This window comes from Embiotoca jacksoni, unplaced genomic scaffold (genome assembly GCF_022577435.1).
Source record: "Embiotoca jacksoni isolate LCO1_2020_lvr unplaced genomic scaffold, fEmbJac1.0.p SCAF_12, whole genome shotgun sequence".
NCBI lineage: Eukaryota > Metazoa > Chordata > Actinopteri > Embiotocidae > Embiotoca > Embiotoca jacksoni.
This window is the reverse complement of record NW_027185252.1, coordinates 4,190,798-4,206,674: the sequence shown is the minus strand read 5'-3', so window position 1 is coordinate 4,206,674 and position 15,877 is coordinate 4,190,798. Positions and strand designations below refer to the sequence as shown.

General features: G+C 38.5%; 2 protein-coding genes and 1 non-coding gene across 3 annotated transcripts; all 3 read left to right on the top strand.

Moving 5' to 3' along the window:
* On the top strand, positions 1 to 8,108 carry LOC138194970 (myelin and lymphocyte protein-like). Its single transcript, XM_069144022.1, has 4 exons — positions 1 to 178; positions 5,282 to 5,446; positions 6,033 to 6,173; positions 6,732 to 8,108. The coding sequence occupies exons 1-4, from the start codon at positions 92 to 94 to the stop codon at positions 6,804 to 6,806; spliced, it is 468 nt and encodes a 155-aa protein (XP_069000123.1). The 5' UTR covers positions 1 to 91; the 3' UTR covers positions 6,807 to 8,108.
* Positions 8,109 to 9,521: 1,413 nt separating this feature from the next.
* LOC138194969 (myelin and lymphocyte protein-like) lies at positions 9,522 to 14,609 on the top strand. Its single transcript, XM_069144021.1, has 4 exons — positions 9,522 to 9,614; positions 13,287 to 13,454; positions 13,630 to 13,752; positions 14,458 to 14,609. Exons 1-4 carry the CDS (start codon positions 9,522 to 9,524, stop codon positions 14,530 to 14,532), a joined length of 459 nt encoding a protein of 152 aa, XP_069000122.1. The 3' UTR covers positions 14,533 to 14,609.
* Positions 14,610 to 15,747: 1,138 nt separating this feature from the next.
* On the top strand, positions 15,748 to 15,841 carry trnai-uau (transfer RNA isoleucine (anticodon UAU)). Its single transcript has 2 exons — positions 15,748 to 15,785; positions 15,806 to 15,841. It is a non-coding gene; the product is annotated as a tRNA-Ile (tRNA).
* The last annotated feature ends 36 nt before the right edge of the window (positions 15,842 to 15,877 follow it).

The window sequence follows — 15,877 nt, the reverse complement described above, 5'->3', positions numbered from 1 at the left end:
AGAAAGACAGCCTTTAAAAAGCAGATTAAACAGAATACACATCTCATTCTCGAGGAAATCCCACACACATACGCGCACTGTGTTTTGGACTATGGCCTCCTCCACCTCGGGTGACATCCTGCCTTCGGGCAGCAAGATCTTCTCCTCCGTTCCTGACTTCTTCTTCATCCCCGAGTTTGTGAGTTTCTCATTTGGTCAATGTTGTTATTTCTGGCGCGTTTCATTATTTTTCCTTCTTTCCGTGTTTGAAACATGTCTCAGTTTGAATCTCCCCATTTTCACTGTGGTGACCCAGAAGATCTTATTCCCTCTCTTTTATCTGCCTGTCTCCCTCCCGCACATCGTCTCCTATCATTCCTTGTTCATTCGAGTCAGCATCGTTTAGATTATGATCTAGTTTCCTTTTTTCTCTTCTTGCTTCCCCATCAATGCTCCACTGAGGCGAGTCTTGATCCGACAAGAATCTATCTTGTGTTGTTGGTCAGCAGGCATCAGTGTTTGATCAGTGGAGCCAACGCAGAGAGAGAGAGCGCCTAACCAACTGTGAAAATTAGAAGAGCTGATAAGAATAATTTGGTTTCAGCTGAGCTGATGAAGCTGATCTATCAAGACTCCCACCGGTTAAAACATCTCATACCTACTCTTTATATTAATGATTGCTGGCAAAGAATTACAGGATATATTTACTCAGAAAGCTTGACGGTTGTCCCTGCAGGAGAAATTGCAGTGGAACAAAATTGGATCCATAGCAACGGGCAAACAAGCAATCGCAATTGATTTAAGCAACGAAAAGTAAAAACCTTAAATAAAAAAGTAATTCCGTTCGTCCATAGGACATGTGTGATGCAATAGTTCTACTGTAATGATGATAATATTTTTCTACACTTAAAATAATAATTAAAAAAAAAAACCGATGTATGCAAAGCAGCTACTTCCTGCAGGGTTTCATGAATTGGATGAAATAATTTCCTTAAGGTGTATTTACAAAGCTGACGCGTCGCATTTCATAGATACGAGCGACGACTACCACCACTTAAAAATGAATGCTACAAACAGATGTTTGGGGAAAAAAAATAGTTGTATATCAGCCTTGTAAATCATCACATTTTCATCTAATCTGGTAATCGTAACAGCAAATAGAAGCTCAGTTAGTTATCAAAACTGTAAATATCAGATATCTTTGTGCTTTCGGGAACGTGGGAGATTAAATCTGTGATACGTGGGAAAACTCCTATGACAGGTTTGGTTGGTAAATTTAAACCGGTCATCAGTTCAGGTTTTACTCGCTGGCTTGAACCCTTTCATCACATGATCTGCTGCTCGGGAGTGGAAATGTACTGATAATGTTTACTACTGTGGTCAAAGTCTGCAGTGTAAATTTACACCATCACGGATATCAATAGGGCGGAGAGGATAAATGGCTGAGGATGGGCTTGGGAACGGTTCACTGTTGTTTTCTTGGAATGAAACTGGATGGTGTCAAACAAAGAAAATTCAGAGGGCGAAACCAATCAGCCTGTTGCACAACATGAGCAGTTTGGTATGTGGTGGAAGTTCACTCAGCTGTAACCGTGCTCTTAGTTTTAGGGCTCACAAAGACAATGGACACTGTGCTTGTAGCTACATGCAACACAATACAGAGCTGCCTCAAATAAAGCAGCTTCATCTGACTTCACACTACACTCGTCTCCTTAACGTCTCCTGGGCGTCTCCTGGTCGTCTCCTTTGCGTATCCTTCGCGTCTCCTTTGCGTCTACTTCGCATCTCCTGGGCGTCTCCTTCGCGTCTCCTGGGCGTCTCGTGGGCGTCTCCTTCGCGTCTCCTTCGCGTCTCCTGGGTGTCTCCTTTGCGTCTCCTTCGCGTCTCCTTCGCGTCTCCTTCGCGTCTCCTGGACTATCAAAGATGACGCGCAAACACTTTTATGTTTACTTTTACAACGCTGGTTTAGGTTACCGGTCTGAATGTGAGTGAGTCTTGTTTTTAGTTTGTATGTCAATTATTTCAAGTAATCATTAAAAACACTATCAACAGATTGAAAGGAATACTGCACAGAAAATCTTTCTCTTGAATATGAAATGATTCCCCTCTGTAGACATGGAAACCATGGAAACAGTACTCAGTCTGGATTCACATCAGTTACAATGGATTTTAGTGGTGACCCAGGGTCAAGGCAAGTAATGTGTCAAAGCTTTTACAGATGCAAAAGAACATTTTTCAACAACTTCAGTAGCAGCAGAGCAGACGGTGTTCTGTTGTTACGCGTGCTGATAGTTCCACCAAAATTTGCATGAATTGGATGAAACAATTTCGTGGCCACCTTGGCTCCTTGGGTGTGTTTACAAAGCTGACGTGTCGCATTTCATAGATACGAGCGACGACTACCACCACTTAAAAATGAATGCTACAAACAGATGTTTGGAGAAAAAAAAAATTGTTGTATATCAGCCTTTTTTGCATTAAAATCATCACATTTTCATCTACTCTGGTAATCATAACAGCAAATAGAAGCTCAGTTTGTTATCGAAACTGTAAATACCAGATATCTTTGTGCTTCCGGGAACGTGGGAGATTAAATCTGTGACACGTGGGAAAACTCCTGTGACAGATTTGGTTGCAAATTTGGTTGGTAAATTTAAACCGGCCATCAGTTCAGGTTTTACTCTCCTGGGCGTCTCCTGGGCGTCTCCTTTGCGTCTCCTGGGCGTCTCCTGGGCGTCTCCTACGCGTCTCCTACGCGTCTCCTTCGCGTCTCCTGGACTATCAAAGATGACGCGCAAACACTTTTATGTTTACTTTTACAACGCTGGTTTAAGTTACCGGTCTGAATGTGAGTGAGTCTTGTTTTTAGTTTGTATGTCAATTATTTCAAGTAATCATTAAAAACACTATCAACAGATTGAAAGGAATACTGCACAGAAAATCTTTCTCTTGAAAATGAAAAGCTTCCCTCTCTGTAGACATGGAAACCATGGAAACAGTACTCAGTCTGGATTCACATCAGTTACAATGGATTTTAGTGGTGACCCAGGGTCAAGGCAAATAATGTGTCAAAGCTTTTACAGATGCAAAAGAACATTTTTCAACAACTTCAGTAGCAGCAGAGCAGACGGTGTTCTGTTGTTACGCGTGCTGATAGTTCCACCAAAATTTGCATATTTAGCTTTAGGCGAGATCAGAAGGTTCCCGTTTTGTACAAATGCTCTACACAGAGCAGGGGAAAAGCTATAACCTTATACACGTGTGACCCCTGCATCAAGAAGTTGGTCTGTGTGCGTCTGCGACTTCTTTACGCACCTGAAACTTGAGCAGAAAGCGCACATTTATGTTATGAAAGAGTCAAAAGTGAGTAAACAGATCATTTATGACTTTCTGTCTTATACCTATGGAGGTAAAAGCAAAGACTCATTTAAAGACAGCAAAAGTTGATAAGGCAGAATGAAATCGATTTTTGGAACAAGTACATTCAAACTAAACTAAAATATATTGTAGAACAGAGCGGAGCAAGCTGTCTTTATAACTTCAGAGATACTCAGCTGGGTCATTTGAGGTGAAAATCAGCGCTCGCTGGGTTGAGTGAATGTATCAAGCTGGAGAAATATTTGCAGGTGTATTGTTTGATTCAGGGTATGGCACATTCTTCTTGGTCAGACTGAATGTTGGTTGTCGAGGATAAAAAAAGCAGTTTGTGAATAGGCTGTCCAGGCTTTGAACTCACTGTGTTTACACAGCTGATAGAAACCGGGTTTCACTGTTTTTAGCAAAAAAAAGAAAAAAAAAGAAAACTTACATTTCATTTATAATAGTTATAGAGTTTAAGTGTGCAGTTAAATAATGGTTGAATATGAGCTAAATAAACTGATTCACTGAGCAGATTTAATAAGGTGGTTTAAGAGGTGGTCCGTTTCTTGTTCTAATCTTAGTTTCACTTCAGTTAAGAATGTTTTTTTTTTAAGGAGAAAGATACATAAAGGAACAAAAAGAAATACAGATATAATATTCAGAAGAAAAATAAATACAGGTATAATATTCAGAAGAAAAAGTTCTGATGAAGCTGGTGAGAAAAGACCAGACCTTAAAGAAATTACTTTTCTAACGGGTAATATAAAAGGCACAAGAGGCTTTTGTTTTCTTTCCGAGTGTAAATCATATGTTCGTTACTTGAGTTCATCCTTTACAAGAAGCAGAGTTAATTTTTGACTTTTTTTTATAGTTGCAGTTGTGGCAACATTTCCTGACTAGAGAGCAAAGCTGCTGGTTTGGATCCTAAGCTGTCCCTGCTGGTGTTTGCTCCAGCTCTACTCCTGCACACCTGATCACACTTAATACTGATTGGCTGATTGAAACACGTGACGAGGGCCGCGGGTGAAACCCCTTACTTAGAAGAAAAGGACACAATGGGCCTTTTCCACCGCAGACACTTTCACTCGTCATCGTGAGAAAAGTGCAGGTGTCGCTCCGAACATGAACAATGGCTCTGTTCTGGTGAAGCGTCTCAAGAAGCCGTGACGGAGGGGACAAGGAGCCACAACACCAGGACCTTCAGACGGAAGCAGCTAAAACACACTTCATTCATACCCAAAGTTTATTATTTACACCTGTGCTTTTTTTTCACCATGACGTGTCAAAATGTTTACTGTGAAAAAGCATTCGAATTGCACGATAAAAATTAAACGACAAAGTGCCTCTTATCGAGGAACAATTGCTGGAGGTTCATGCTCTATCTAAACGACGGAGACTCTTTCAAGCTCAAAGTTTGTCAAAGGAGGAGAGACAAAAACTAACAATGCACCCACAAATGGCAATATTGTGTGTGTGTGCGCGTGTTGGACCAAACTATACTTTAAAAGAGACAACTCAAATGAAGGTCCGGAGAAGCTTTTCTAAAGTCTGAAAAAAAGGCAAACACTCAATCTTGGACACTATAAATGTACAACAGAAAGCTTTACAAACTGGGGATGAGGAGGTTTCTCTCTAATGGAAGTATGCTGCTGAACTGCATCATGGGAAATAGCTTGAATCATACTTGAGTAGATTTTCACCGCATATATTTATATTTTCCAATATTTGCAGGTCCTTAAGTTTCATTTCCACCTGATGGAAATCCTAATTGTTTATCACGACTCTCACATTGTATCTGATTGTATCGTAAGTAGCTCCAACCAGGAATTTTAAAATCCTGTTTTCAAGAACGATGTCCATCCATATGATTAATGCAAATGATTTAAAACTTTCCATCACCCCCCTCCGTGTCTCTCCTCACCTCTCCTGTGTGACTCTGCAGGTGTTCGGAGGTTTGGTGTGGATGCTGGTGGCCTCCACTGAAATTTCCCCGGTAAACCCTCTGGGCTGGGTGATGTTCGTGTCCGTCTTCTGCTTCGTAGTGACGACGCTGTGGTTCTTCATCTTCCTCTGCGGAGCCAATCAGAGCAGCATCTGGCCCGCCCTGGTTAGACACGCCCACCACCTGCTGATTGGTTAATTCTATAATTAGTTAACAGCTGTCAGAAAGATGTCATTAGAAACCAGGAGTATCAGTATGCTGCCTGCTTTCGACGAGACTTTGGACACTGTTGAAACACTAAAAACAAACCTTTTGAACTTCATTTAAAGTGACTTAAGCATGAGTTGTTGAAACCACGAGTTACTGGCATTAGCGTTAGCTTGCTGTCCTCTGCAATTATTAGCAGCTAAGTCATTGTTTATGTCAAAAAAATAATACCAGAGCTCTGAAATAAGTCCTACAAAACAGGAAATGGATGTATGGAGTTTTTTTCTTTTTTTTCACAGGGTCAAAAGTTTGAGTTAAAACAGTATTTTACTTTTTTTTTTTTTTAACTTGCTGTAAATAATAAACAGCATTTGCGAATAATTTAAGAGGTAAATAGGCAATCAGAATATGGGATCTTTAAGCCTTTGTTTCAGAGGTCAATAAATATTAATTTAAAATTGGAGAACGTTGATGATGAATTTGAACTCATTACAATGGGAGAGGTTTGTAAAAACGTACTGACCATGGATTTGTGCCGTTGCAGGATGCCGGGTATCATTTTGTGGCGGTGGTTTTCTACCTCAGTGCATCGGTGGCTCTGGCCTACATCACCGTCTTGTACGGCTCGGTTGCTGGTTCATTTAGCATAAACATCAAAATCTACCGACTGGACATTGCTGCCGTGGTATGTCAATCACACACATACAGGAAACTTACATTCATTTCTTAAAGATTTGAACCCAACCAGGCAACTTCATTCTGTCAAATGGGAAATAAGTTACATGCATAAAATTATTAAGATGTATAATAATAAACATATTCGTAATGTAGGTTTAAATAATCTTTGGATGCTTAGACAAAAAAAAAATTGCAGGAAATGGAAGTTAAGTACCTCATAATTATACGAGAGTAAATGTGATTTGCACCTTTGTTCAACATAGCAAAGGAAGTAAGAGTAAAGTGCACTGATGTGTCATATCTCTATTACTTTAGTTCATATTTTAGCATCTGACAAACACTTTTTACTTTTCTACTCTTGGGAAGAAAAATATATTTGACTAATTTAACAGTTTAAAATGGTCACCTGATCTCTGGACTGTATGATGGGATGTTATTTTTTACAATTTAAAATCAAATATTTACAAAGTAATGGATTAACTGAAAAAGATGACCAGACATAATTCCTCCATCCTCTTACCTCAAGGTGACAACTTTCCATCTGTGTCTCTGTGTGTGTTTTCAGGTGATGTCCTACCTGGCCACTCTTCTCTACTTCCTCCACGCCATTTTCTCTGCTATTCGATGGAAGAGGTCCTAAAACGCCAACCCAACAACAAAAACATCAAAAAGAAGAAACCAAATATGAAACTAGACTAAACACAGAATTTTTTTTTTTTTACCATTCTTATTGTTGGCAAGAGTGACTTACTTTTGAAGCAAAGTGGCCAGACATCAAGTTGATGAATGAGTGGGAAACAAATGTTAGTTGTCAGCGAGGTAAATTTGCACATCAGTGCCCCACAGTTTACTCTTTTTTTCATCAGAAACGCAGCAGTTTAGACAAAATAAACGCATGTGAAGTGACCCTGTTCACAATAAATTTGTTTGTCGGAAATGAATCTGTGGTAAAGAAGGTAGATGACTGTAAATAACTAATTAAACCACTGATTGAATTAAATATTTAGCAGCAGGTATGATAATATGATATTTTAAGGTAAATTTACTTGCACTGTAGTCTTTCCCCAAATAAGAAAAACTTCTCAAAAGCTCAGTTTACTTCGACCAAAAGTTTCATATAGTTCAATTGAAAGGGCTTTACTGGCATGAAAGATTCAAAAACAATGTAGCTAAAAGATCATTATTCATTGTTTTGGTGTAACGGCATAAAAAGAGAGACATACCAAAACCTGGACACATGAAAAGCCAACACTGTCATTTTGTAACGCACAACTATAACGTTGGGCGACTTATATGTTAGTTTGGGCCTCAGCTTTAAGGAGAGCAATAAAACGGCGCAGAACTTGGAACTATGAAAAAGCGTCTCCATTCTGAAAGCGTCTAATCTTTGTCCAGATGTATTCCAGAAATTTACGACATATCTTCAAAACTAATTAACCGCAGGTGTTTGGCTCCAAGCATTTCCACAAATCAAGAAAACACTGCAGCTTTTCACAAGATGTTCAGCAGCAGAGCAAAGCTAAGAAATCCCAACGAGGCTTCAAAATGGAGCGCAACACCCTTTTCCTCCATGTTGTTTTCCATTTGTTTTTGATAAACAAAATATTAATGTATGAAATATAAATGGTTAAATGAAGCTCTCTTTTGTCCGCCTTTTTATTCCATTTCAATACAATAGTTTTAGTGTCATTTCATTCTTTTTTTGAAAGGCTCAGTTTTTATGTGTTATTGATGGATGTTTGAAATATCAGGGCTGTAAATATTTAGATGATTTTACTTCACAGGTGATTTTTGAATCTATGATGTGAAATAAATGAATCGGACACTCGAAGACTCAAAGTGATGTTTGTTGAGTGTCAACTTGAGTAAAATAAAAATCAACACGACCCAACTAAATGTCATGGGATAAGCACCTAACACAGGTTATTTGTTCTGGAGGGGAAATATTTGTAAAGATACAATCAACTTATCATTAAAAAACAAAAAAACAATTAGATTATTTTTTTGATTTTTAATCATATCACAAATAAAGTAAAAATAATTGTTGAGGTGAAACCCTGATATTGTTTAAGCTACTGAAATCAGTTTAATCGAAACTGTGTAATATAACAAACAGAAAAATAAAATGATTCTGATCCAGAAAAGATTTGAAATCAAAATGTGTAAACTGAATTATATGGAAGTGTAAAAACCTACTTTTCACAAAGACGATGAAGGTTTAATGAAGCTACAGTTTGGATTGTTGCTTTCTTTCCTTCTCTGTTGCCACGTCTTGCTACAGGATTGCTACAGTACAAACTATAGATGGTTGTATTTCATAGCTCCGGGATATAAGATTTACAGGCTTCCAGTCAAGGATTTGAAAAAGTGACAAAGTGGCTGCTGTACATCTCTGCATGAAAATATAAACATTTATTGTATGTTTTGTGTTTGTGCCAAATGAACACAGAAATGTTCACTTTGACTTCTGCGTCTTCTCGGCATTTTCCTGCTTTATACCCTGCTGGTCATCCAGCAAATGATTGCTTACCTACATTTATTTTGAGTGTGTTAGCCGTCTAACTTGCCGTTTCGGTGCCCTAATTCTTGAGAACCATATTAGACTCTACCAGCTACAGTAAAAAGCTAGTACCTAATTGAATTTGATGATTGGTGTCATTTTTTTTGCATGTTTCTGTTCTGACTATTGCTGCTGCTGGAAAATGCTAAGAACGGTAATGGGGAAGCAAAACAATAAAGTCTTGAGCCCTAAAACTCAAAGAACAACTGGAAACATGCTAAAACACTGCAAAAGCTGAAGGGAGGTGCAGAGCTGAGTGGATTTGTCCATAAGAATTACACCTTTCACATTTCACATACTCATTTGATCCTTTATCGACATAAAGTGATTCACATATTTACCAGCGCAGCATCCTGAGCGTCTACATTTTTTTTTTAAAAGAAACTCCTATGTGCAATACAAACAGAGGCTGCAGGCACTCCACTAAAAACACAAAGTAAAGGGTCATAAAGTTACTATATCCTGAAAACTCACTGAGCTGTGTGTTTGCTCAACACAAACAATGACGATTTTAGCCCGGTGCCACAAGATTCCTCTTCTGGCTGTTTCAAAACACAGGTCACCAACTTGCATGAAACACCCAGGCAGCCCTCGGTGCTGCAAGACGAAGGGTGTGTCTGGTCTGTATCTGAGCAAAGGAGCAGTTGTGGGAAGGGATCTCTCTGCCACAATAGCAGAACGGGTTTGTCCACTCTCCTATAAGGGTGGGTAACACCTGCCGCTGCCCCGTTAGTTCTGAGGAGAGGGCAGGTCGCTCGCTGCAGACTCGGCACCGGGAGAAGGAAAGAGGCAGAGATGGCTGCAACTACCGCTCAGCCTATGGGGAGCCTCCCCAGCGGAGTGGGCATCTGCACCACGGCCCCGGATATATTTTACCTGCCTGAGCTGGTGAGTGGACAACGACAGGATGACAAAGACGCTGACCTTGAAGTCACGCGTGACGGAAATCTTTCCATTCTGGAGACACTTTTCGAATTCAGTTAGACTTTTAAAATGATTCGCTTTGCTTTTATTATTTTAATGAACACGGTATTTTACTCAGAAGTAAAACAAGTCATCCATTCTTACAAAATGTTGCACGTGATGCATGAAATAAGAATAAATTCTATTCATTTGACAGGACAAATAGGCTACTGTTTGACACAGTATTAACACTGTACCTGTTTGGAGCCTCAGCTATACATTTTATATTTAAAAGAAGAACAAAAATTTAAGTTCTTTACACCAAAATACAAAAAAATAAATCATGCCATTTGTCCTGGTAAATCTCCAAATAAATGTACAAATTAGCATTTTGATAAAAAAGTGAGATAATGACACATTCCTCGGGTGGGAGGAGCAGCTTCATCTTTTCACATCTCAAGTTTCGCTAATATTGTGTCCGTGCTACTTGAATCTAAGGAATAATGTGGCCAACTCTTCTTCTCCCTGAACAATAACAAAATATGCTCTTAGAAACTGCTCATATGACTGCTGGAAAAATCAGCTGCACAGATAAGGAGCTTTTAGTCTAATGAAATGTTTAGTTAAATGTTATTTCAGGTTTTTTATTTGGGCTTTTATCAAGCAGAAAGCCATATTTCCACTCAGAGACGCATTACAACAGTCAATAAATCCAATTACAATATTCTGAACACTAAAGATGAAACGGAGAAGAAACATAAATTTAAGGCTTCAAAGCTTCTTTTTTTTTTTTTTTTACTTTGTTCTGTGTCATCCAGTTTGACTGGTATTATGTTGAATGCCATATTGAAAAGGACGTTATCATCACTCATGTGCATTAAATATATGGGCTGGAAGGGGTAACTGAAACATAGTCGGTCAATTTCCATTAATTTAAAATGTACTGTATATTCAGGTTGTTTTATATGGTGTGATTCAGGGGAAATTTACTGTTATGTATGATATAACGTCTTCCAGAAATCGTTTTCCTAATTATATAATAGAACTGCCAGAAGGCAGGATAGGTGGATGGCAGGAATTCAAAGTGGAGGACTGAAACATCCAGAGACTGTTGATCGCATCAATAGTCTCATCAGTTGTTGGTTTACGTAAAAAAAATCCCACTCTGGTTAAGGATCGGCCAAGATGGTGGTTTCACTTACTCATAGATAAACACATTGTGTATAAAGGAGACTTTTTCATGTATTAAACCAGACCACCATCGTTCTCCAACCTTTGCCGCTTAACGTTCATCATCCCCAACGCAGACGGAGGGACATTTTTGCTGCTGAATTATGAATTAACTCGGCCTGTTCTGAATTCAATTTGACAAAGTGCACATTGTATAAAAGTATCATGATTTGCATTCACAGTCGCACAGTAGTTTTTTTTTTTTACCTTTTCTGTCAACCAGTGGGAAACATACTGGTTGAATCACCTGGTTTTCAACAACGAACAAAATGCCTAAACATACCCTTAAAACAGAGTTTGATGTCACAGCAAATGGACTATGTGCTGCAAAATTTGATATTTTTGCAGAAAACCAAACAGATATGTTGTCACTGCAACATTTTTGTGACTTTCCAAATTCAGCCATGAATGACATTTCGTCATTGTGTTGCTAGAAAACAATAATCGGTCAATCTTTTTAATACGCTTCAGGCAGATGAGGGGTATTTCAAACACAAGACTCATAGATATTAGATGCTGTCACTAATTCGGACTTGACACGTGTGGTTTAGCTGCTACGATGAAGCTGTGGTCACGCGGTCGGTTCGTACGCTCACTGTTTATCATCTGGGTTTGACACAGTATAACACATTGAATTCCAGAGAGTTTAGACTACGCGGATGTGGCTAACACTCGGGTAACCTGACAAACCAAACACCACCCACGCACAAAGTAAAGGGAGCTGTTTGTTTCATCAACATTTAGAGACGTGGCCTCTGATGCTGATTCATTTGCTGACTGTATTCTGACCCGCTTTCTCTTTTACATTTGATGGGTTTTGATCAAAGTCAGATTTTTTTTTTGGTGTTGCTGTCATTTTTTTTTTAAATTTTCATTTTATGATTTTTCAGCTGTTGTCCGAAAGAGAACTTCTGACTTTAAAAGGACTAAACACAGAGACATTTAAACTTGGGTTCATCGTTTTTAGATTAGTTTAGATTTAGATTTAGACTTTGTTAATCCCGCAGTGGGGAAATTTAGTCGTCACAACAGCATAGAAACACAAAAAAGGTGCACATAATATGAAAACAAATTACAAATACGTATACATGAAATAAGATAGATAAAAAAAGAATTATTTTAGAAAATAAATTAAATAAAAATAAGAGCAATGAATAAATACACACACACACACGCAGAATATATATACACAAAAAAAATGAATTAAAATAATAAATAAATACAGCTTTGGATGAATGGAAAAGTGTCAGCAGTATATGATCCATGCGCAACAGTGTGAATCGGTTTACATCCAGGTCATGTTTAATCAATACAGTTGTGTCCAAGTCCAAATTATGGCGATGAAGGGAGTCTGCATAAGTCTTTCCCTTCGTTACCATAGAAGAACAGTCTTGGTTTCATCAGACAGTTGGCCCAATTAAACTGAAAAGGAAAATATGCGTGGAGGTCAGAGGTCATTGTGGGGAAAGAAGTCCGCCTAAAGAACAGAAACCAACAGGAGTATCAAAATACATCTCTGCTGAGGGTTGGGTTTCTCGTCTTCAAGGAGGCGATCCAACGTCACCGATTCATTCAGAGATTTTCTGTCGTCATGTTGGGGAAAGGAGAGATTTGAGATGTAAAAATGATACATAAAAAGAGGAAAATGAACTAAAGTCAGGAAGAAAAGAGTTTGTTAACTTTAAATGTTCCGTAATGTCAAGTCTGTGCAAGAATTTTTGTAGTGTTTAAATTTGTGTCAACAGTTAAGGGAAGTAGAAACTTAATGTTCTTTCAGATTAGACAACCATTTTTAAACTGCTGTCAGTCCCATCATCTTTAGTCTTGACACACATGTTATATAACAAAATGGTCACACAGAAATCCAGTGTTCAGCCATGGAATAACTAGTTTGTCACACAGGTGTTTACAGGTCTTGTCTCTTGTTTGACTCTTTAGTGATTCGACTTTTATAGTGCAGCTGTTAGTGAGCGGAAAAACTGAGAGCTTTTAAAAAAAAAAGTGTTATATTTTAAATCCTGTTTTGCCGCTGCCTTTTATTAAATCAAATAGTTACTGATTTTTCAAACTGCGATGTAACATTTGCTGTAAATCAGGGCAGGTTGGAGGTGGTTGAATTGAACAAACACAAACCGGCAGACCTGGGTTAGAGTCTGTGAGAAAGAGATGTGGATTTCTTTAAAGACATTTTTTTCCAAAACCTAAGTCTAACCACGTTTTCATGCCTTGGCGAGGCGAAAGATGCCATTGACACAGTATCCTCTGGTGAACCGACAGGCGTATCACACGTTTTAGCGTGATAGCATATATAATATAATTGGAAAGATGTTTTGTTTATAGACAACCTTGTTAAAGATGCATTCTGCTGCGTGTAAATCTCAGAAATCAACAAACCGTTTTTTTTTTTTTTTCTCCCCGTCCCCGCAGGTGTTTGGCGGTTTGGTGTGGATGCTGGTGGCGTCGACCCACGTGGACCCACCAAACCCTCTGGGCTGGGTGATGTTCGTCTCAGTCTTCTGCTTCGTCATGACCTTCCTCTGGATGATCATCTTCGCTGCCGGGTGTCATAAGAACAGCTCTGGTTGGGCTGCTGCTGTAAGAGACAAAGATACGATGAGATTGGAAATAAAGCTGAGGGAAGATGAGATAATTTAGTAAGCTTTACTCTGTCTCTCTGTGTGTGTGTGTGTGTGTGTGTGTGTGTGTGTGTGTGTGTGTGTGTGTGTGTGTGTGTGTGTGTGTGTGTGTGTGTGTGTGTGTGTGTGTGCAGGACTTAGTTTACCATGGCCTGGCAGTGCTCTTCTACCTCAGTGCGGGGGTGGATTTGGCTTACATCACCCTCTTGAACAAAAGCAAGGAATTAAAAATCTACAGGATCGACATCTCTGCTGTGGTGAGTGTCAACAACCGTCCACTTCAAAACACCACCGAAACAATCACCTGAAGTAGCTTTAATTTGTTTCTTTTACTCTCTTGGAAAACAGTTTATTACAAATAGCTTTTCGTGCCGAATTAACTTTATTCTGAACACTTTTTGGGAATTACTTTAATTTGAATTCCTGCCTAGATTTAGTTGAAAAGATAAGAAAGCACATACATACAAGCGCCTCCAAATCTCAAACTAATTGACTGACTATAGTAAATTATGCCCGGCCAAGAAATAGCCGTCAATCCTGCCCTAACAAAGCTGACACACCATAACGATGTATCCTTTCTGGTCAATATCAGTTCATTAAAACCCAAATCTGACTTTTTGATACGATTATCATCTACAGTTATTTTCAATAACATATCAATCTGAAATTTAAAGTTTTCAAGAAATTCAAAAGTGTATAACAACAAAAAAAGAGATAATGCTAAAAATCAAATGGGTAATAGCTTTAGTGAAAACGATTAATTAAATGTATCCGATCTGTTTTCTGTAACCAAAACAATTAACTTTAATACTACTACATGTCAGGAACTTCATCTTTTATACCACATGCGGTAAACAGGACAGTAAATCTAATCTAAATGGAGAAAAGTAACACAAAATCTGGCCAAATGCTAACCAGCCGAGCTTACGGTCAACGGTGGCTCTTCCTGTGTGTGTTTTCAGGTGTTTGCCTACGTGGCCACACTCCTCTACTTCATCCACGCCATCCTGTCCGCCATCAGATGGAAATATTTCTGAAGAGTGAACTACAAGACCTCCAAGAAGAAGTCTTCTGTGTGTGTGTGCTTGTGTGTAATGTGGAAATATCCACACCAGCATGGTCAAATTCAACATTCTTGATTGTTACATCATTTCTTCTTTGCAACATTATCAAAATGCTTCAACACGCAATACGATAATCCTCATTTTGAGACTTTAGTGTTGGAGCACCATTCAATTTTAAAGTTTCAGGGGGGAAAAAAGTGAACAAATGAAGTTATATTCCAGAAATATCATCCTGCACGAAGAGACAAAAATACGTTATATTCTAGTAGTACATGATCAATTTGGTAAAAGTGCTGTTATTTTCTGAAGCAAAATCTCAAAATAATATTTTCCTTTTTATCTCATGAGTCACACATTCTGTACACCAGAGAATGGGCCATATGTTTGTGTCTTTTTATAGAATGATATAAAATGTATTATTGCAGACTGAGGTTCAATACAAACATACACAAGTAGAAACTAGCATTAAATAAAAACTCACATTTGATGTTTTCCATACTATCTATGATTAAATATTTCGAATAGGCTATATATTGTATGTATTTCAGAAAACAATTAAATTACAAACAACAACTATAAAACTGTTAATGAGCTCAGTTAATGTTGTGTACACTACACTACTACAAAGTTTGCTGTGATCAGTGATGAGCATGCGGACGCCTGACGATTATTAAATAAACATGTGTACACCGATGCTGAAATGAGACGATGGAGATTAGATGAGATTAAAGCTGCTTCCCTTTACTCACACTATCTTTAAAGTCTAATGGAACAAAATACTTCTATTACAGATTTTTAATACCAACAAATTGACACGACTAAATGAGTGATGAAGTCTTTTTCCTCGGTTTAAGACCTGTGAAATTTGTATATTTTTGCCATTTTTTGTATTTTCAAGATTAAAATAAGAAACAGGTGTACACTTGTCTGCGTCCTTCTATTTGCTCAATTTCCCTCGTTAAATTTTTTTATATTTATTCATTACTCAATCATTCATAAAAGTTGCTCAGAGCCACAGACCGCTGCGGTTTGACATTTAAACCTCCTCAGTATCATGTCAGAAGTTTTCACATTTCAGAATCAAAAACACGGAGGGTATGTAGGGTACAGCAGCAACATCACCGTCACACACGCACAGTCATCGAACTTGTGAATTGACTATTGTAAGTATCGACGGCCACCGAAGACGCTCCAGTGGCGCAATCGGTCAGCGCGCGGTACTTATAAGTCAGTACTCTGCAGAGCAATGCCGAGGTTGTGAGTTCGAGCCTCACCTGGAGCACGTCTGTACTTTAGACAAAAATATTTAATACTTAAG

Coding starts and splice junctions, on each gene's coding strand:
- LOC138194969 (XM_069144021.1), top strand. CDS start 9,522: ATGGCTGCAACTACCGCTCAGCCTATGGGGAGCCTCCCCAGCGGAGTG. Junction 9,615..13,286: donor TATTTTACCTGCCTGAGCTG/GTGAGTGGACAA, acceptor CCGTCCCCGCAG/GTGTTTGGCGGTTTGGTGTG. Junction 13,753..14,457: donor GGATCGACATCTCTGCTGTG/GTGAGTGTCAAC, acceptor GTGTGTTTTCAG/GTGTTTGCCTACGTGGCCAC.
- LOC138194970 (XM_069144022.1), top strand. CDS start 92: ATGGCCTCCTCCACCTCGGGTGACATCCTGCCTTCGGGCAGCAAGATC. Junction 179..5,281: donor TCTTCTTCATCCCCGAGTTT/GTGAGTTTCTCA, acceptor GTGACTCTGCAG/GTGTTCGGAGGTTTGGTGTG. Junction 5,447..6,032: donor GCAGCATCTGGCCCGCCCTG/GTTAGACACGCC, acceptor GTGCCGTTGCAG/GATGCCGGGTATCATTTTGT.